The sequence below is a fragment of the Asterias amurensis genome, chromosome 1 (assembly GCF_032118995.1).
Source record: "Asterias amurensis chromosome 1, ASM3211899v1".
NCBI lineage: Eukaryota > Metazoa > Echinodermata > Asteroidea > Forcipulatida > Asteriidae > Asterias > Asterias amurensis.
In genome coordinates, this window is record NC_092648.1 from 12,851,225 (window position 1) to 12,874,075 (window position 22,851).

General features: G+C 39.7%; 1 protein-coding gene and 1 pseudogene across 1 annotated transcript in view; one reads left to right on the forward strand and one right to left on the reverse strand.

The window, feature by feature from the left end:
- LOC139946025 (fermitin family homolog 2-like) overlaps positions 1-22,851 on the reverse strand; it is a 76,292-nt gene that overhangs the window by 15,933 nt on the left and 37,508 nt on the right. The window contains exons 5-7 of the mRNA XM_071943610.1: positions 3,038-3,248; positions 624-755; positions 287-336 (exon numbers count right to left, since the gene is read on the reverse strand). Coding sequence (XP_071799711.1) covers positions 287-336; positions 624-755; positions 3,038-3,248 — 393 coding nt within the window. The remainder of the gene's footprint in view (positions 1-286; positions 337-623; positions 756-3,037; positions 3,249-22,851) is intronic.
- On the forward strand, positions 7,084-9,823 carry LOC139946035 (uncharacterized; annotated as a pseudogene).

The following is a 22,851-nucleotide window of genomic DNA, read 5'->3' on the forward strand; positions in this document are numbered from 1 at the left end:
AATTCACAAAGTGACTCTGGTGGGATTTGAACCAGGGTTCCTAGAGGTGGAAGGCGAGGCAAAATACCACTATGCAAACCTGACCGCCCTTGTTTGGATTAAGACTTTGTCGCACTTTACACATATTCTTCCACATTAAACAGAATTGCACTAAAGAAAGGTTGCCCTGTTCCTTTATGAATGGTGTAAAATGCCTTTCTTATAATAATTATTATTATTATAATTTTTTTTTTTTGGGGGGGGGGGGGGGGGGGGAAAGCCATGTGTCTTTATGTTCAAAACTCACCTGAAAAACCTTAAATTGTCACACAGCTCAGGTACCGTTGTAATGTCACTCTGCAATAAAACATAACCGAAAGAATTCTGTTATTCCTTTGTTGGGCAAAAACAGCAACGTATGCAAAGTTCACAAGATGTTTCACACACACACACAACATTGATTTATAACTTAAACGCTGAGAAACTAAGTTCACTGAAGTCAAAAGTATTCATTGATACGCTTTAAGAGGAGTATTTTTGGTGTGTCTGTGAAGATTACGGTAAGCAGAGCCTTGAACTTGGGCCCAGAGCTTTTGGAAGAAATAAGCCACAGAGAGAGGGGGGGGGGGTGTATTTGTACTTACATGCCCAGTTGGAATCGATGTTCCTTCTAGAGATACCTGTAGGTTCGTCAAGGCTTTGTCGATGTCATCTTGTCCCTCTGGCACGGCGTCAGGATCGGGTTGTGGCATCTGAGCTTGGAGGTTCACTTGCATCTGCATATGACGACAACAAAAGGATCCATTGCACACTTGTTCAATTCAAGGAGTGGTACGTTTAAGTATTCCACTTTCAACTAACGTCCTGGCCCATAGACCTTATCGCAAATACTCGGTAATGCACACATTAGGCATGGAATGGGATGCAAGATGCTCTAGCTGGCTATCAAGTTTGATTGCTAGGTAGGCCAACATGTATCGCATTCAAAAGTAAGCGCTTGCGCAATGGGTATTTGCAAAAGGGTCTATATCAAGTTCTTGTTTTTATGCAAACCATCAGTACGCACCTCAAATTGTGACGGGAAAAATTTCCTTCTCTCTGATCCAGTATTCCACTTTCAATAACACCCCGACCAAGAGCAAGTTCTTGTTTTTGTGCAAGCAATCAATAACCACCTTTTCTTGATTATGACAGGAAAATTTGCTTCTCTTTGAACCCGGCTTATGGTCCCTACCATCCTATCATTCAAAGTACCAGAGCCCCCTTGGCCTCACAAAATGCCCCATATTTTCCACCACTCACCCTAAAATAAATATACGTGTACAAAGTCCAGCCAATTTTATAGATTCATAGTTTGAAAGCTTGGATCAATACTTAATTAAGCATCAAGGAAATCCTTCGGAATTATCTTCCCTTGGAATAACAAAACAAAATAAATTCATGTCAAGCAGCCAGGTGTCTCCACTTGACTAGCCCTCATTGCATGTAATTTGTGCTGTGTCACATCCATTACCATGCAAAGTATAAAGAGTGACGTACCCCAAGGGTGCGCAACACCTTACATCTCACAATGCCAACTGAATGTCGTTATGCGAGAACTAGACCGCAACTAACCAAGTTCATGTACATTAGTTTGAATGCAGATGGTCAGGTGAAAAAAGAACAACATTGCTGTGGGAAAAGGTGTGAGATGGAGTAAAGGATTACAGTGTGGAATATGCGCTGCTGGCTCTATTCTTTACACCTGGGTGTAGAGTTGGTTTGATAAATCTCCACACGATTTTTAAGAGCACAAAATAAGCATTCAACAGCTCTGAGTACACCTTAAAAATGAATTCGATCACAGCACCGCATGAGAAATGACAGTAGACAGGCAATTATGCGTATTCAGTCGCCTGCTTGATTTACCATACAACAGTCCTGAGGAATTTTAGTCCACTGTTGTTTTAGCTTTGTTTTGGATGGACTTAAGAAACACTATCAGAACTCTTGATAGACTAACAACATTTTTTATATCAACAGATCGGTGTTGAAATAACATCAATACACAGGTGTTAAACTATGTGCATAGGAATTAGGTGAAGATCAGTCTACCTGAGTCGATTCTCAACTATTACATACATAGTGTTTATGCAGTGTATGACTCAAAATTAACACTGTACCATACGCCCGAGGCTTGTGATTTTGATGTCAGGTCAGTAAACTCACAATGGGACAAGCCCAGTGGTCTTGTGTTTTCATATATATTGTTCGATTTAACCCTTACACTGATGTGTGTATTAAGCACTGTTTTACCCTTACACTGATGTGTGTATTTTAGTACTGTATTCTCAGTTCTTTCCCCAAGCTCCGGGGGGAAAAAATCACAGGCACATTACCCTGGTGGGATTCAAACCCGTGACCTTTGCCAATCTAGAGCAGATGTCTTACCAACTAGACCACCTTGATCGCCAGGTAGCTAGAGGCAGTTCTAATTCCATATTTTAGCAGCGGGTACCGCATCAATCTAAAAGAGTATTTGACGGTGAATGTGATCATTATATTTCAATTCTATTTCAATTCTATCGAAGTACACTTACACATAAACACAAATGAAATGGATCTTCTCTGAGTGTTGGTTCAACTCATTTTGATGTAGGTCTTATACAATAAATTCTAGTCCTAAGTTTACAAGCCCTGCAGTCTTATGGACCCCCCCGCACCCAATTTAAGGCCTGCTCTGCTGAAGACAGTTTAAATAATGTGCAATGTTTGCTTTTCATGTGCTTCGAACAAATGTACTCATCAGGCCTGGCGTGAACATTTCATGTTACGTGTTAGTATGCAAACATGCTGCCCCCAAGCTGTATACCCACAACATCTAAATGCTAGCCATGTGTGCACGCTAACTTTACCAGCCAGCACAACAACCCTGACACTGTTGTTTCAGCGACGAAATGTGTTAACATCTGCCGTCGTGGGAAAAAGGGGATGGGGGGGGGGGATGGGAAAATCAACCCAAGGCTAGTTCATCATCGGGGGAACGGGAATGAACATAAAACAACAAAAAATCAATTACCTGTAACGCTGCGAACATGATCATTTCCTCGTCTGTGCAGTCAATTTCCTCGTTGAGCAGCCCCCACTTGGCCTGCTCAAAGATCTGGTTGATTCGGACTGCGTCTTGCTTGGGGTCCAGGTCGTAGAAGGCAAAGTACTTGAAGCGCATCATCAGGGTGTCGTTCTCTCGGGTGCCTTGCTCCATCAGGGACTTGGATGAGTCTAGCCACCTGGATGGATGGAAGTAAAGTGTGTATTGTTTACTTATTGGTTGATTACTGATTACTTATTGATTAATAATAGGAAACAATCTAAACATTATTGACCAGGTACAGATGGGTTTGAAATCTAACCTTAAAGTTCACTGTGCATACATTTTCAGATAAAAATAAATGAGGAAAATTAGAAATTTCCTGCACGATCATCTGATCTACATTGCATTGAACTTGACCCGATTCCTATCCAATGTAACAAATTTGAACTGAAAGGAAAGGGAGTTTAAAAGCTATACATAATTTTTGTCATTGTGTACAAAGGAAATCGGACACAGAAAGTTGTCTAAAACTCTATGAGAGAATGGTAAGGTACAATAATTTTGATGGAAAATTTGACTGCAAAAACCAAGTTATTAGGCCTAATACTACAACTTCCAGGCACAATTTTCTATATCAATCAGTGCAAGATTGCATGGGTCGCTGCAACCAACCTAAAAGTTATTATTCCATTTGAATCCCTTTCTGACCACTTATCACAGCAGAGCCCACAGAATACACACAGTGTTTCATTAAGTTTGGATTTATAGCTTCACAAACTGGTGAATGACCCAAACCAAGGTGTGATCACAAACACCAAGGTGATTTTATTTTTCCTCTCGGCATGAATTTCAATTCAATTGTTGATCCCTATTCACCAGTCAATGCCATAATTCTATAATTGGGTATTTCAATTCATAAGCTGAATTGAATTGTAAGCATCAATTTTACATGTTGGTTGAACCGTCAAAGCTTACTGCTATACGTACGAGTAAAGCTCTGAAACCATGTGAAAGATCAAATCCACAAATGACAAGGTTAAGACTAGAACCTGAACCTTCAACCTGCAGCATTTATCCTTACATTTCAATTCATTTATTATGGAGGTAAAGCCAAGGACTATCTAAAACTTTATCACTGTACTAGACACGAAGGTAATGGAGAGAAGATAAGGAAAGAAGTTTCAGTTTTAGATGTGCAAAGAATTTTTTTCTCCACAGAAAACCCACACAGTAAGGTTGGGACTGAAAACCCAATCCACACAGTGCCCAGACGTGATTCGAACCGGGTCCTAAATATGGAAGGGGAGGAAAGAGACCACTAAGTCAACCCGACCACCCATGTAGGTCAACACTGCAAATTAACTGAGCAAGCCCAGTGATATTAAAGCAAACCCAAACTGCCTGTAGAGTCAGCAAATACAGTATTGCAATTTACCTCTCTCTGACGAAATTCCTCCTTCTCTAATATTATCAGAAAGTTATTTAATTATGAAGCCCCTTCATCAAATATTGAAACTCGGCTTTCTCAACATCCCCTCCTAACTCATCCAGTTTCATTAGATCTTAGACAAACGGACCCCCCCCCCTCCCTATATCCCCCTATCATTTTCTTCTCTAACATCTCACCCGACTTACTGTGAGTTATAAACAAGCGATACGTCCCGTTACTCCGATTCCCAGGTCTCGCATTCCAAGCGAGTAAATAGCTCGCCGTCCGGTAAAATTACAATGTTATTAATTGACGGCAGGTTTACACAGTCTATTGCATTAAAAGGGTCTGGTTTGTCCTGAGCAGAGTCCACACACACACACTAAAAACAAATGAGGCCAAAAGTGTACGATCAAAATATACAAACTTCCTTTTTTAGATGAGCGAAAAACACTTCATGATATATTCTTAAGCAGCCACACAGGGAAAGATTGGTACATTTTAAATGATGTACGTAAACAAAATGGTTGAAAGGGAATGATTTCGTACAGCAATTTTGTGTAAACACAGGATGCTTATATTGAGTAGCTAGCATAGGATAATTTTTGAGTAGCAACTGGTAAATTTTGTGAAGCAATTTGTTATAATAGGTATAAAGTAAAACATACATGTACACTGGTTGATAAATTGAGGGCATAAAGTGTCAGGCATTCAGAGACTGCCAAAGACCTGAAAGAACGAGCCTACTAGTCCCACAAGTAACACTCATTGCAGCTACCGCTAACCAAATAACATATATCGGAAATGACAGCCCCCATTGTACACTAATATTGAGGACCGTAAAAGCTGAAATCAGGCAATATTATAGTATTTTTGACATGGGCTTATGCCATGACCCCTTGGTCAGAAACTGGGGCACATCGACCCAGTTTTCAACCTCGTTTCCGCTAAATGTCTCCGCAAATTAATTAAAAATGTAAAAAATTATTTAGAGAATATTTTTTCCCACCGATCTGAACACCCCAAGCCTCCATAGAACACGTTCACAGCAATGTTTGCATTGATGAAGTCAGAGATCTAAGCGATAGGTTTGTAAAATCTCTGGCTCTGTGCCAATTCAAACCATGAAGTATACCAATCAGCAAAAAGTCAAAGAACAATTCTTTTGCCTGGAGAAAACAGACAATTCAAAAAAGCGAATCAAGGAGAACTGTTTGTTCAAACAAGAAAAAGACATTGAAACTTAAGACTTCAAAAATCTTATAGATCCAACGTAAAGAACACCCCACCGCCTTTCACTGTCTCCCTTATTTCAGCTCACAGTCACGGCTGACCCAATGGGTTTCAGAAAGCCCCAGGTTGATGAACGGTAAAAGATTAAAATGAGTCATTTGAAGAAAGAGAAAAAACCCTGCACAATTGAGATATGCATGCTCAGTAAAATTGAAAAAAGTAGCCTTGCAACAGGGGAATTAGCAGATGAAGAAATGAACGTCCCGAGACAAAATCCAGATTGGATGAAATGATTCAATACAAGGTGATTCAACTTGATGTGGGATCTATATTGTACATGAACGTGTGGTTGCGCACGTACACAGAGTACACATCACGTTGGGAGGGGGGGGGGGGGGGGGAGTATGGGGGATGTCCATTGAGAACGAGGACTTTAACAAAAGGGAATCCAGGTAGGCCCATAATCACAAGGAGCCCCGGAAGGTCATGACCTCTATTGTCCTTGACTTGCCATAGTTTCCCATAGACAATACAATTTACAAATGGAAAAGCCATTTGCTAAAAAAAAGTATGACCTTGCCCTCTCAAAGATGAAATTACAGGCCTATCAAGGTGTGAGGACATCCTCATTTTTGTTTCGTATACAAAACAAATGGGAATGTTGCTCAAAAAACAAAAACAAAAGTCCAAACAATGGAAGAACTTGGCAAGAAGAACTGCAGCTGTTGATAGTGTGTAACATTTTGAGAAACGATTCCCTTCTGTCCAAGAAATGGGGTTTTAGAGAAAGGTTTTCAAAAGATTGTCAATCTAGGAAACCTTTCTGTACATAACGTTTTTCAGATTGTGTATGGGCATTTTTTCTCACAGGACACTCACAGTTTTATCTTAATTTGCGTACCTGTATGTTGTTTTCTTGTGTCAATGGGCATATAATTAATTGTTATAATGGGAAAAACCAGTTCGTTTTACATGTACTTATTTTGCACTTCAATTACAGATTATTCTTATTGCATGCACATTTGTGCTGAAACCTTTTCTTGTATCCATCTACATTTCTATATAGAATTTAAAACCATCAAACGTTTCCGAAAACCAAAGATACATCTTCCCTTTAAGATGCTAGACCAGACTATCCCAGCCTGAGATCCAGTGAGTAGTACCCCAAACAATCCATCACTAGTCCAGGCTGAATTACATGGGCGCTGACAATCCCTGCCTGGTTGAACTTTACACCTTCTGTATTACACAGACAGACACTGCTGGAGCATTGCCCTGGCTCCATGCTCCATGTCAGGAAGAGCATTGGCAAATTGGTTAACAAGGATTTTTCTCCATCTATTCTCTTTGCGGTATTTTCTTGAGGGGAATGTCATCCCTTGAGTGGGTGAGTGATATGAACAGCAACGCACTAATCTTAAACATTACTGTGGGCATCTAATAAAAATAATGTGGCTCCTTTAATGCTAGGCAGGTTTCCTACAAGACATAGGTTAGTTATTTATGTATAAAATAATGCACGGATGAAACGGAAGAGTTAAAAAGGCAGACTGGCTATAAAGTTCCACTTCAGACACTTTAAAATTTCACTAGCCTTGCGGACAAGTCGTTAATGTTTGATAGTGGAATCACAGCGATAGCATAACAAACTCAGTAGCTCTCCACGATCTAAAACTGCTTTTACAAGAGGCTGCCGACTCCTGTCTACTACTAGTCGCAAGAGCAGAAGTCTCGTTGGGCCAGCAGTCTCACGAGAATATCGCCAGTGTCGCGAAGCAAGTCGGAACACAATCATCATGACAGACATTTACCGATTTTTCCACAAGTCTACAATTTCTCGAGTACTGACATAATTTCTATTACAGACGATGACAGCATTCCTTTCCTGTTCACATTTTGTAAACAGTCTCCATGAAATTGAAGTATGTACATGATTAGTTATGATAACAAAATGCATGATTTGTGACATGTGAGCTTCCTCTGAAATTTACTGCAATTAGCCTGGAAATTGAAAGAAGCCAAAATGCAAAAACCACTGAGAAAATATGTAGATAATAATATTACTTGCTGTTTTATTGATTCTCTCTCAAAACTATGCCCAGCTGCATAACGTTTGATAGGATGAACTTTTCACAGGTCATGAGGTTGATTAACAATTAGGTGATTGATAGAATTGTACTCCTTCCAAAAAGAGGCATTCATGTGCGTGTATCATTGCACCTTTAATCAATTAACTTTCATTTGACCACAGGAATCCAATACCCTTTTATCCTACCCAATGGAAATGAATACATCCCAAGGAAACTGAGCAATTGTTCACTTTCTTTGCCTTCTCCGAGATTTCCAAAGCAATCCCCGTCAAACGACGGGAAAGAATGGCATTCTTGGAGGGATTTCTGGGATTGTGCAGCGGACCGTGTCCCTGCAGGGGACCGGTTGCCCCATGAGAGATGCCCAGTCCGATCGATGACTCAGGCTTACTCATGGCGCAGTCAAGGTAAATCATCATGTGTCTTTATAAAGCATGGCGTAATATTATGTACTATTTTCATATGGTCATATTATGTCCGCATGAAAGAAAAAAAAACGCGTGTTTTTTGTATTGAATGTACAGTACTGTAGTGTCCATTTGAGTTCATGCAAAAAATGTTTGAGCAAAAATGGTTATCATGTGTTTAGGGCAGAGGGGGTGTCCTCTTTTGTAGATTTAAGTACAAGTTAACATCAACTCCTAGTTTCTCCACTCTCTGTTTCTATGTTTAACTATTTATTATATATATATATATATATATATTTTTTTTGGGGGGGGGGGGTGGAGTAGAAAGTGAAGAAAAAATTTGTACTTTTTAACCTCCAACTTCAATGTGGATGTTTCCATATGATGGAAACTGATATAGATATGCATTCTAAGCTCCAGCTTGACTAATTTATATTTCAAAGCAATCTTGAATGACAAACATTGCACTATGATTATTTAACACACGCCAATTCACAAGCAGTTATAAACACCAAGTATTCCCGATCTATCAATAACATATGCTGAAGTACAATTTCATATGTAACCAGTCGGACCTAAAGAGAATGAGATGACATTTTTATTTACTTTAATTTCTCAAGGGACAACGGCTTTATGAAATGGACCCTGGGCAGAATTTCATTGAGGTCTTAAGCACACAGTTTGTTTAAGCACAGAAAGTCACTGAGTTACTTGATACTATTTTTAGACCAAATTTATGCAAAAAGGAATGCTTGTGAACTCCCCTATCCACCCAGTTTTTGCTTACAATTACATTAAAGCCCAGTTCATACTTCCTGCGAAAGGCAAAGCATTTGATGGGAATTTTACGCCACAACTATCCATTTGTAGCGATATTCGCAAATTTTGTGATGTCAACATTCACTTCGCATTCGTATTCGCATTCGTATTCGCAAGTATGAACCGGGCTTAAGCCTTATTGTCCACTCTGCGCCTCTATGATTTTGGGCGCAGGGCACAATTTCACACAGCAACTTGCTGAGCGAAAAAAAAGGCAACCAGCAGTTTTTATTGAATGTAAGTGTTCTTCTGCTAATTTCTGCTAAGCAGAATGTATCTGCTATAGCTTCCTATTTGGAAGAAGTAGTCCCTTACTGCTTTCTGTCGGTCCGATTTATAAGAATGAAGCCCTCATGTTTAAATGTGTTAATACATGTACCGGGTGTGTGAAGTGCCTTAAAAAGAAAACCATTGACATATCACGAGTCCCATACAAAACAAGACGATTATCATCTGGTATCATACGACAAGACCCATCTGAATACCAGCCAACAACGAGCTTGCCCTAAAATGGATGCGGACACAATCAGAGAATTTAGACTATGACAAGTCCCTGTTTCCAATTACTTTGGTAGACTGGAACAGAATCTGCTCTGAAGATTCGTCCGTTCACTCACACTCACAGATGGTGAAGGCTCGGCCATCTTACCTCGAGAGTGAATGCAGAAGGATATCGTCTGAACTATGATAACCTTACGAGTCTCAAAAAAGAAATATATCTTCTGACCCGTTGACGATGTGTGGAGATGAGGATGGGTTCACACGCATCAATACCACAGCTGTGTTTGGATGATAGCCGAAGAAAACACTTTTCAAAGTTCACATTTGGACAAGATAAAAATTAATCAAGTTCATTCGGAGTCAAACTTTAATCCATCATCTCTCATAAATATTTACTGGTGTGTTGACATGTACCGCGAAATTCTTTAAATTACATGTTTTCAACCTGATGATAATTACATGTCTGATCATCTTTTGGTTGACTCTACATTAGTATTGTATAACCATCACTAAAATGGGATTACTCATACTTTTTACCTCACAGATATCTTGCAAGATGGAAACTTAAAAAATGTTAATAAGGTTTACTGTGTTATAACCATAGAGCTATAAATATTGACTAGAGCGCTAACTTGCTCTGCGTTTTGAAGCCACCCTGGGCGCAGACATGTTTGATGTGTTGCGTGTGACTACGGAACGATTTTACATTTGAGAGGACACACATTTTCGGCATGTGCGCTTACGTACACGACTGCCCATTTGCATACGTCCGCGCTACGAAAAACGTAAGTTTGACTTGATTGATGTAATAAAAAAAAGCGTACGCGCCTTTTAAACATGACGCACATGATGCACACAGTTTGTACACTCATCAGCAAATTGTGCTTTCACATTTGCTGCATTTTTGGTTCGATGACACACAGAAAAGAACAAACGCACTATCATGCAAATAGCCGTACAACTGCCGTACAAAATTTCAAGCTTTTTTTATTGGTTTGTACATAAACATGGATGCGCCCACACGGCTTCAAAACTTTAGTGCGTGTATAACAGAGTGTTAGCGCTCTAGTCAATATATATATAGCTCTATGGTTAAAACCCCAACTCCCTTGATTGATTTACTTAGATGCGTCCTCACTCTAACAAAATCCAACACATATGGTAACTCAACACAATATGTAATATATATAGTACATTTAAAAGTAGAATTAAAAACAATCAAAGGGTTCTACGAAACCATAGGTATAAGTTACCTTTAAAGGAAAGTCTCCCTCCACGGTTCAAGCATACAGACAATTTCCTGAAACTATCCTCACAAAATTAAATTTCAAGCTCTGAAACCAAAACCTTATGAAAACACGACACCTTCATTTCTACATCAATTCACCATCCGTGATTTGACAATCAAAGTCTAATAACAATTCAACAGTTTAAAGTCATGAACTCGTACTTTATGGAAAAATTTGACAAAAAAACGACAAACTGTCCGCTGGAGTGTACGATCTGATGAAACAAGATCTCTCTCTTAATTGATTAATCATTTCCAATTGGACAGAGTATTTTCTAAAGTTACGTTTCAAAACACCCTTGAAGATGATGGATGGAGTTAATGAATTCCTGACATGTCAATGAAACAAAATGTTTCAAAGAATTCTCTGGCTAGAAAATACAATTTGCAATTGGCGAGGCTTCATGGTGCACTTTCCTTTTAATTCTCCGACTAGAAAATACAATTTGCAATTGGCGACACTTCATGGTGCACTTTCCTTTTAATTAATGGTAACAATAAACCAAATAATAACAATATGTACAATCTCATTATTATTTCAAGTTCATGCATTGCTCATGTAAAACAAAAACAGTTAGAAATGTTAAAAATATGCATCACATGGTAAACAAGTTAATTTTCTACGGCAAGTTATTATTTTTTCAACATTCAGCAAAATGTTGCACGATGTAATCATCCGTGCATGATATGTTTTTTACCCAACTCATTTACCGCAATTTCTACCTCGGAGGGATTTGAAGATGAAATTGAGCAGTTGACCTTCTGCCTTTACAAGTCAATTAGTAACCACCTCACCACACTCGATCTCCAATAGATTAGGATTAGCTATGCCGCAACACGGACGGAATTTATTCCAACCCCCACCAACCCCCCCTCTCCCCTCCCACCAGTCGATCCCTGGGAAGCAAATTAAGAAAACTTTATTCAGGAACTGGGGCAAACGTGCCAAGATAAGCAATCCGTGATAGGTTTGTGCATGGTGGAGCTACGGCCAGACGATTCAATTTGCAATTCACGCAGCTCTGGCTATGTTATGTCTGTATCCGAAGCAGTCTAAGGAATATCTCATAAATAAATCAAATTAAGTTGATTTAATCAAATTTGTAGAGCTGGCGGGTGTACATTGCTCATGAAGATGTTTCATAAAAAACCTGAAAGTGTATCAAATGCATTGACAGTAGTTGCTCTGTACAATATGCATTTTAGTAGGAGACTTTTTACTGGATGTGTAATAATGTAGGGGGGACCAAAACACTTGACACACAAAATGTTCTTAAAGTGACCTTCGACACACCCAATCCTCACCGAGCTGCATTGGAAATACCTATACATGTATATGTACACCATTTTATTTTCTGCAGATCTGGGGTCTTTCCAATGCCATATGCCATCACTGTGGGAACTGAAACAAGTTGTACAACTCAAGGGAATGTTTTTCAAGGGGAAACAGAAAAAAAAAGTGCTCCACAGATACTCTTGTCTGCGACAGCTACATGTAGGTCACTATTCAAAGTATACGACTTTCATTTTCAAGTACATGAACAACTGGCAACTGAACAGGTGCGACATACTCTGATAATGATGCAAAAAATGTTCTTTTCGGAGTTTCTTTCCGAAAGCCAGCTTGTTATAGTATCCTGCAAAAATATCTCTCCTGAAATAAAAGTAAATATCATGTCCACAATATTTGAACCTCAAAAAATTCACTTCGTTTTGAGGTTCACATTTCCGTGGTGCCAATTTGTGAATGCGGCAGCAGGAGATGCGGTTTGTACCCGCACCACTCGCTAAACGTGGATGTGTTTTTATGATGAAAATACAGTTGACAGCTGTTTGCTGTTTTCTCAACAAGCTGAAACTTTCACAGGTGACTTATATTGTATATTTATTGCCGATTTGGCCTATAAAACACCACTACGCTGACAAATACCAATTTATGACCATACATTTTGTACCTGTAAATGTAATGACATCCATTTGCATTTTCAATAAAATAGAGTGCGAAAATTGAGCTATTTCCTGAACAGCTTTCATTTGGGGAACTAAAAAAAAGGAGGTTCATTTTGTATCAGGTCACATGATGTTGCAGTTAACATGTGCAGAAGTACTTATCTTAGTCGAGACATGCTTTCTGTCTGCCCTGTAGCTTTTGCTATGACACATTTTTCCGGGTTTCAAAAAAACAGTCAGCTTCCGGGATTTCTCTGTGATTCTTTCTGTATGTATCTTGGATGTTGAAGAGTTTGACAACATCCTGGTAAATACAGACATGTCTGGCAAACACTTAGAACAGACTCTTATATACAAATGTGTACTTGAAACCTCAACTTACACAGAATGTGTGTTTCAAAATCTCCGTTTGTTCAAGCGACTGGGGAAGTTCATTGGTACCGTTTTGGTAGAAGTGTCGTGGCCAAGCGGTTAAGAGCACCGAATTCAAACTCTGGTGTTTCTGATCAGCAGAGTGTGGGTTTGAATCCCCAGCCACTTGTGTCCTTAAGTAAGACACTTGACCATTGCTTCGTCCTTCGGATGGGACGTAAAGCCGTTAATGATTCTTTTTGGAGCATTCTCTTTTCATTTTCCCAAAGTTTACACAGTAATTTCAGTGAGCAATTTGAGCAATTTCAGAGTGATTTGTCTGTTTTGGTAAAACAACTACAGATGGCAGAACCATATAGAGTATTTTAACCAAACAAAATGCGGAAATTGTGGAATAAAATTATCTCCTAGTACAGCAAAAGAAAAATGGCCGCAAACAGTGCGGTACCAACTTGTCTCAGATACATGTACGCAAAACAGCCTATCATTACAACAAGTCCTTTGAGGTTATTTGAAAATACAGTGAAGACAACAATCTCAATTGAGTAAGCCAACACTTCATCATTCCAGGCACACCCAGGGAAACATAGTGGGAGGGTTGGGGGGGGGGGAGACACTGCAGACAGGCAGAGCTCTTCAAGTTTCCATAGGCTCAGCCTTATCATATCACACATGGCATAATGGGATAAACACTAAACACCTCCAAGAAGAAAGATGTTGGCACAAGGCTTAAATGCACATCAACTAACTGTCACCTTATCTCAGTGCCTCTGGGAGAGACATGCCTGCCTTGTAAAAAAAAAATCCCCAAACTCTCCAGTGCTACATCATGTTTACTCCCTCTACCTCCCCATGGGCATAATTCACCCTTGGCCCCCATCTCCTGCTCTTAGAGGATGCAGTTTTTCTTCAAAGCATTTCCATGACTAAACCTAGTGGATACCTTTTATCAAGGCCTTCCCCCCCCCCCCCTACAATGTGCGTCTCTGAAATCATCTCTTCTACCACACCGCACCTCCATCTATTCTACTATGTCTTGGCCACGGCTCTTTATTAAATCTCTAAATGGTTGGAGTCGATTTCACGTGGAGTGCCTCAACGATGTTTTATTAGTGGTTACGTTACTCCCACGACGTCCCGAGCAACACAGCAGGCGGTAATAGATGGAGAAAAGAGATGGACACCGCTGGAGGAGCACCAGTTATTTAATTTTTTTAAACGCTCATTGTTACTCTCCGCTACCAAATCAAATCTCGGCATCTTCAAATTTAGTCAGATTCCCTTACAAGAGGATTGTGTTTCTTCCACAGCGGGGATTGGATGGTGAAACTATAGACTGGGGGTTTTCAGGGAGGTTTTGTATGGATTGGTGTAGTTAGAAGCTGTAATATTATACGCCAGTGTTGTGTCAGCTTTGTTTAATGGAGCCACAAGAGAATCTCTGCTGTTGCTCTGTGAGTGTTTAACAACTCTTTACGTTATCGGGTATTTTTGCGAGTGTAATTGGTTCCAAGGCTTTTCTGAACAGAACAAAACTTAGTTAAGAAAAGACAAATCATGAATGCCAAGTAATATTTGATACAGCTCAACATCAACAATTTTTCAAGGTGCGTTTCTCTTTGCTTCTCCTAAAAAAAAAACTCTCACATTTTCTCAGTTTCTCAAAAAAAATTTTTGCTTTGCTAACCCCCTGAAAAAGAGAACTGAGCACTATTTCTTACTGTGACATTTTGCATATATGCACACATGCCTAGCCACCATATTGCTGATTTTTTTATACAAGATTGGCAAATACCTGACATTAACCAGGTCACTACTGGTGAATGGCCCCTTGTTTGATTGAAACTATGAAACAATTCATACGCCATCCGCTGTCTCTGTTTAGACTGCCACAAACTTGTAATGGTATCTTACATGAATGCGCCCGGCCGACCCTGGGTAATTGAAGCCATTGTTCCAATTTCCTTGCAATCTTCTGTCATCAAACTTCTTCATGGTGATCAACTTGCTGGTAAATTTTGTACCCACAAGACGTTTCAACGATCTACTATGTGTTATAGGCTAGCTCCCGTAGCGAGCGCCTAAAGTAAAAGGCCAACATGTTTAGCTATGCTATGTTCCAATAAGACACAGGGAGGAGGAGACCGACATGTGGTGAGGGAGGGTAACTACATGTTTATTGGTGAGGCCATGGACCTTTCTTAAACCTCGGCTTGTGCTCAGTCTTCGGCTTGGTCTCTGCACGCTGCTTATGAAGTGCTTATGAAATGCAGTAGAGTTTAAACAGCCTTCTAGCTGATATGTTTTTGGAGCGGCGTGCATTTTACACTCACTGGTGGTTCGAACATCACACCGAGCCTGGAGCCGTAGCCCAAGCCGAGGTTTGAGAAAGGCCCTCAAACACTGTCGCAGACACTGTTGTTTTCTGCCTCAGGGGATCTAAGTGTGTATTAAACTAGAAAAACTCAAAAGTGCCCATCCATCTTGAGCCATAACAGTCTGAGATTACTGCACTCTATGTGGTATATTGCAAGTGAATTGGCCAAAGAGGGAAAAATTATAAATGAACCCATGCACTTTCCCCGATAGATGTGGGGTGCAAATGAGGTGAAACGTTCATTTTAAGGATGCCTGTGGGAGTACATGGTGTACATTTCTGTTTTGCATGTAACACGCCATGCATGTAGTAAAGACCACAACCAAATTTGATAAAACACTAATAAATCATCTCAGGATGAGTTAGCCCATGAGTCAAGCCTAATTGCCAAACAAAATGGGATGACAACTATAAAATACCACTATGGCAATAACGAAAACCGGAGGCAATTTCAGCACTTCTTGAGATCAGGGCAAGCTTGTACTGTGTAGAGTGATTACCTCCAAGGCATCTAGGTGAACTTGTACATGTACGTAGGTGAACTTCTGGACTGCCTATTTGAACCAACTCAAACCTTAAAGATATCAACTGCCTCAATTACACATCTTAGAAAGAGTGTGCGATTTTGTTTGAGGCTATTGACAAGAATGGAGCTCTTGCTATGTCACACAAGTAACCCCGCTTGCCCGCCATGGATACCTGCAGGTAAATGCGTACAAATTTCCACTTCGAAAATTATGTTTGTGTGAACTGATGAGTGACTGGTGTTACATGTAGGATCAGCATCATTTTTTATATTTTAAGAACCGCTTCTTGTCCGGCCTTGACATATGGTTTAGCATTCTAGTTTATGTTTTAACTCCATGATTGAGACACAGACATTACACATTTTTGTCTCCTTCAGATTATCTACCCATCCCACCAAGTACATGGGTACATACAGAGCATAGAGCAGTATTGGAAGGACAGGCTGTGGTGGGAGCGATACCAGTGATTCAATACATTGTACATATTACATGTACATTAATTCCTCTAATAAACAGCACTTCAGTCTTGTGCCCACAAAATTACAAGTACTAAGTGTTTAATGCAAGTCCTGATGTTGCTAATTTTACACACACTTTCAGAATCACAGACTCTTTATAGGCACACAGTGTGTGCACAGAAATAACTCAAAACACAACTAGCGCTTCCAGTAACAGTTAAAAACCACAACCTTACTAGTAAGCCTCATCCAGGGACCTCGTAATAGTCTTGTGATCTCCCTGGGTAACGTATTTACTCATCATACCACAGAGGAAGGAAAATCTCATTCGAAGAGTAAATCAATCTGATAACATCAATCCGCATCCAATGATTGCAGAAGATTGCCAGCAAAAAAAAAAAAGTCCACAGGAACCATCACACACAGATTAACCTCTCTCTACCTCATTAAACTCTGGCGTAATTAATCTTGTTAATAAATAACCTTCACTTTTTTTTACTGTTAGAATTTTTCTCCTTCTCCGGCCAACTGGCGACACTGAGACTGAATTCTCGGCATGTGGACAGTAATCTTGTTCTTATTCTTCTCTTTTTTTCACTCAAAGGAAATTAATTGTGTGTATTTAATAGTCCAATGTGTGTGAGGAAGAACCTTTAATGATAGGTGACCAGAGATGGCGCCAAAGATGAAGTGAATCGGCAAATAAGATGTTATGCAAGGTTCGTTTAACGTACCCACTTGAAGAGTACTTTAAACACACCTGTGTGTATATTCATCATTAATAGATGACAGTTCATTAACACTTTATAATGAAATCCTCAAAAAGGGTACAATCAAGGCCCGTTGCTGAGCAATCATCCACAAATGATGACTGGTAAACACCTTGAGCGTCATGACAGCATCTGTTGATTAATATTCTTAATGATGTTCAATTCCGTTTCTTTTCTTTTCAAGTCCATTCTTTAATTTTATCCTGCTTCTTCGATCTACTAGTGCTACCCTTCCTTCCGCCCTTACTTCAATGATATTCCGAAGCAGACGAGTTTGCTAATATTGACAAGCAAAGACAAAGGCCCAATTTACTGTTTAGTAGCAAATACAGTATGCTTAGACATTTTTATGCTGAACAAAAACTAAGCAGGGAATTTGTCATAAGAAATCATTATACATTTCATGGTGTACCGGCTGTTTTTGCTAAGCAAGATAATCCTGTTCTAAACAGCTTGACAAATTAATTGGATCCAGAGTTTACAATTTTTTGCTGCGCAAACACAGAATACTAATTTACAGGAAATATCTCACATCACATGAAACTGTTGGTTGTATAAGATTTTTTTCTACTGATTTGGTCGTAGTAAGAAAACTCAACGCAATATTTTGGGCTCAAAAGCTTTTTAAAATCGGCAAGGTCTTTGTGTACACTTCTGAGGAGTTTACGTGTGTAAGACCTGTGCTTTTTTTAGTTGAAGTTATTGATTATTTTTTCAGCCTAAATACTTCAAACCTACATGAATCTGATTGTTACCCTTAGCAACACACTGTTTATTTGAAATCTAAACAATAAGGTACTGTGGGGTCAGTCACTTAACCCCCGATCCAAAACCCGAGATCTTATCAACATGATAAACCCAGACTCTGCCACGGTGCTTTGTTTTTGATGGCAGTAGATTAATTTTTGTATCTCCAGGCATTTGTTCCAATGGATGTTAAATTTGCATCAGGGATAACGACTATTAGTTGTGTTTTACACTGTAAACTGATGTGTGTTTAGCACTGTACACTCAGTGCTTTCCCATTTTTTAATTCTTGCTTTGTTAATTCTTTAGGATTTACATTTTACATAAATCTAGTGTTAAACTTCTCACTGTGTCTTGCTTTATGAATAAGTTGTTTATTTATTTCAAACAGTATCAATAAAAAGTCAAATTTTTGCTTTATTGAATTGCCATCCACATACATGAAATTGTGGTTTGCATTCAACCAAACATCAACATCAAGTTAAAGAGAAATAAACCTTAGGAAAAACCTTAGACTTCGTGGTCAAACCGTACTCATATTTTTCAGGCAATTCATGAACTTTTCCCTTAGCCACTTACCAGGAATACTTCAAGTTCAGTGGCGTCAACCAGCAGCCAACTTCTGGAGCCAACCTGCAGATAAACTGACACCAAGCACCAGCTATCACCAATCACCCCCAACCCACCCAAAGTGTACATATAGAGCTGTTTCTTTGATTGATGCTGGACTATAAAACTGAAGGAGGCCATATTTTGCCTCAACCAGCAGTCAACTTTTTTATTTAGCCAACCTACATGTAGTTGCCAACCAAGCACCAGCTACCACCAATCACCCCAACCCACCCCAAGTCCAAAGTGTACTTGTGCCTCCTTTGATTGATGCGGGGCTGCCAAGGAGGTAGAATTTCTACCTCCATGGTCTACCCCCCCCAACCCACCCCAGTAGAGTAAAGTTTTTAGAAATAGAACTGAGGGAGACCAGATTTTGCACTTGAACCTCTCCTTACAATACCCAAGATTAATCCATCTAACCTTAAAGTGGCATTTCATCCCAGGTGGGCCATGTCTGCTTCTACATAATACCACATAACAGGTCCTGGAATTTATCCAAGGAAGTGATAAATTATCTTGGATGTTTTTTTGATGGAAAAACACCAGCAGTGGGGGCAATTTCAAAATGTGAGAACATTTCTTTGTAATTCCACACGGGACAGAACAACTGCTTACATTATTTCAGTAATGTTGACAGGAAATCCTCACTACATGTGGTAATAATATTGTCCACTGGTATAAAATAACACTCCATTATTTCCTTTTCAGTGTATTGATGGATTGAGAATGTGCGCACACATTTTACGAATGACTCCTACTGCACCTGAATTGTGTCTGTACATTATGCTGATGTGCCTTAAGTATGACAAAGATCCTATTTTCTTGTGTACCCGAAACTTAAATATACTCTATCAATACAGGCCTGGAACTACACAGAGGACTCTGTTGCCCTGGTCTCAGCCTTGGTGCCCCTTAAAAAATTCCCATAGACTTTAAGATTTTCCAATGGAATAAAAATTAAAATGGCCTTGCCCTTTACTGAAACTCCAGGCCTGTCAATATCTGACCACACGATGCGAGGGGTACTGTGTTTTCTATCTTTTCTTCAGTGGTTTCCCTATGCAGGGTTCATTCTAGCTCTATGATTCATTAAACCAAAGCATTCCACATGGACCCAGCAAGCACTGCCCCTCCCCTCATTGAACAACACTTGACTCTGCACAATCCTCTTTTTATACAAAGAGCTTCCCTCCCCCTCTCCAAGTTATGCCACCACGCTTTTGTAAACAAATTAAGACTGTTTAACCACTCAAGAAGTGCCTCTGGAATGGGCACCAGGACTGCTTATTGGAGGCAGGGTACAATTCACTAATGGAAACAGTTCAAGAGCATCTTCTGGGTACCCCTCAGGTCAAAGCTAGCGCCCTACACTTTACTGACCCTAGTGGCTCTGGAACATAATGGGTGTCCCAAGGTTCTTCTTGGGTATAACCGTCCCTCAGCCATACTTGACATGATGCAGGTGTTCATCATCCCTGGTATGAGCAAACAACATGGAATCCCTCCTCAGAGAAGCCTAGTTAAGAAGTACTGTGTACACACAGGAGAGCATTGCAAACACTGACCAACAAGAGCTCATTTTTTAATTAGAATGGCATACTGCCCTACTGTACTCTAATGTTTGATACAGCAGCAATGTTCTCCTTTAACAGTGGTCCTCTGGCCAAATATCAGATCAGTTCAATTTTTTCTACAAGTGGTCCAGTGCTGGCTTATTCAATGTTGAACGGCACCCCTAATGAATTATGGAAAAAGCTGACAGTCACTTAAATGATAAGTATATTATGGCCAGTCAATTAAAAAGTTAAGAGCAACTCTAATAATAATAACAAGACTTGTAATGCGCACATATCCACCCTGCTGGGTGTTCAAGGCACAGTAGTAGGCTACCACAGGTTTACTTTTGTGACGCTAGGTAGATGTTCTGCCCTTGATGAAGTTCATGGACCTATCACGGAATGACAGGTTAACCTTTACTGTTAAACACAAACAGGACGGGCATGCTGTAACGTCCTATTTGATCGAGATGCAATATAAGGATTACACAGCAGCCCTTCATCAGTCAAGCCAAATATCTTTCTAATTCTTCATTTTGTACTATGTAATTTCGCTCATACCATAATACTCCCAATAAGACGGTTATTATGCTGGTATACCAGTTTTATTCTTGTCACCTTTTGATGCCAAATTATACCCTGGGGTACTTTGAAAAACAGTGTTCCAACTGGACAGTCCCCAAGATGAATTCAACAACTAATAAAACTGGCGTTGTGTTGTTTGATGTCAAATACAGAGCTGTTGCTTATGAATCAACAAATCAAAAGATAAACTTAGGACTGTGATAGTGAGAGATAGCTGTCTGGAAAGGCCACTAAAAAGCACCAGAAAAATTTGATGTGACTTATCACAGTATTTTGCACTGGAATATTAGGCATATGAAGATACAAACTTTCATAAACTGGGCCCAATTTCATAAAGCCTGTAAGCATAAAAAAACAGAAACTGGTTACCAGCCAAATTTCCATAGAGTCTGCATATTGTTGCAACTCCTTTCTTGCTAAGCAAAGAAATTTGCTAAGCATTATTTTCTGCTTTACAGCTTTAAAAAAAATGGGCCCTGGTGTTGATGACCAGGAAATTGTGAAAATGAAGTTGGACCAAGGAAGGAGGAAATCAATGCTGTTTTTTATACTGACTACATTAATGTTTGAAATGAAGCTGCAGGTTTGATGTGTATTTCCTGTATCCGATTGACAACATGTTCACTATCAGTCACATTCAGACCGAATCAAACAGAATGAAGTACCAGCACCTCTCCAATCTCACAGTTACTTATTAAGCCATAAAAGTTGTTATTGGAGGGAGAATGAAATGTTTGTTTTGTTGCTCATGGCCTACCATGCAATTCATGGCTCATCACCAGTCTACATGTAAATTAATATGCAGATTTCAATCCAGGCATTATACAACCCTCCAGACGCCTCCCTTCTTCAAGTTCACAGTTCCCAACATTGGGGGTGGCCGCAGTTTTCCCCAGATGCTGGTCCTACTCTGAAACAGTCTTCCACCTTGCCCTTTGTCAAGCCTCATCAGCTACGTAGTTCTTTCAACCAATTAGGCTTACTCCTATTTGTTCCCACTCTAATCAAAATTAATTAGTTTTGTTTTCTGCTCATCGCTCTTGCATATCGTTTTGTGCTCTCTACTCTTGCGTATTGTTGAGCGCCATGAGCGTCACTGAAAAGAAGGCACTATTATTTTGGTTACTTTTATTTATTTGCGTGTACACCAAGTTGGCATGTGTGTAACCCCTAAATAGGACTCCTCCTCTGTGACAGTTGTTCACTGTAGTAAAGTATAACACGTGACAGTTGTTCACTGTAGTAAAGTATAATACGAAAGTGAAAGGCGGCCAGGGCTACATCCATGTATGAATACGTACTTGTACATGGTATGTTTGTGTGATCATGGAGGTCCATGGTGTGATCATGCAAGTGTGCATTTGTGTACAACTCATTCCAATTAACATTAACATGTTCATGTCACCTAGCACTTCCATGTGATTTTGTAGACCTACTGCAGCTGAAAAACTCAGCACAAACCTTTGGACCCAAGATTAATACCCTACACTGGGAAAACCAATGTCAAAATGTCCCCTATTGCTTTGTAGGTCATGACCTACTCTCATTGTTAAACAAGAAAACGTCAACACCAGAATCCACCACCAGACACGCAAACAACACCAATGTGCAAACTGTTACGCCAGAACTTGGACTCATTCCCAGAGTTGTGTTGATCCATGTGACTTGTGTGGGGGGCTGGAGGTCAGGATGAGATCAAGGTTGTCTGTAGCTGAAACCATTGAACCCTTCCACCTTAGCTGTTAAATTATTAATGGAGGCCTAAGTACTGTTCCTTCAAACTTCAAACCAAGACTGACAGATCCCTGGATTTATAGCCATTCCCAATGCGATGCACTTTTACTTTACATTGAAATATTCCAACTGAACACATCAGTATTTGTTTACAGGTGGTAATGGAAGTTGCAGTGTTTGCGGAATCATTCTGTGCTACTGAAATTACACACTTTTTCATTTAACTTGGGCAATGGGTGCGGGAATGTCACGCACAGGAAAAGGCACACTGCATACATGCATGCACATTATACATGAACATGTAGAATCGATGCACACTTTTAACATTTCTAATCAAGTTATTT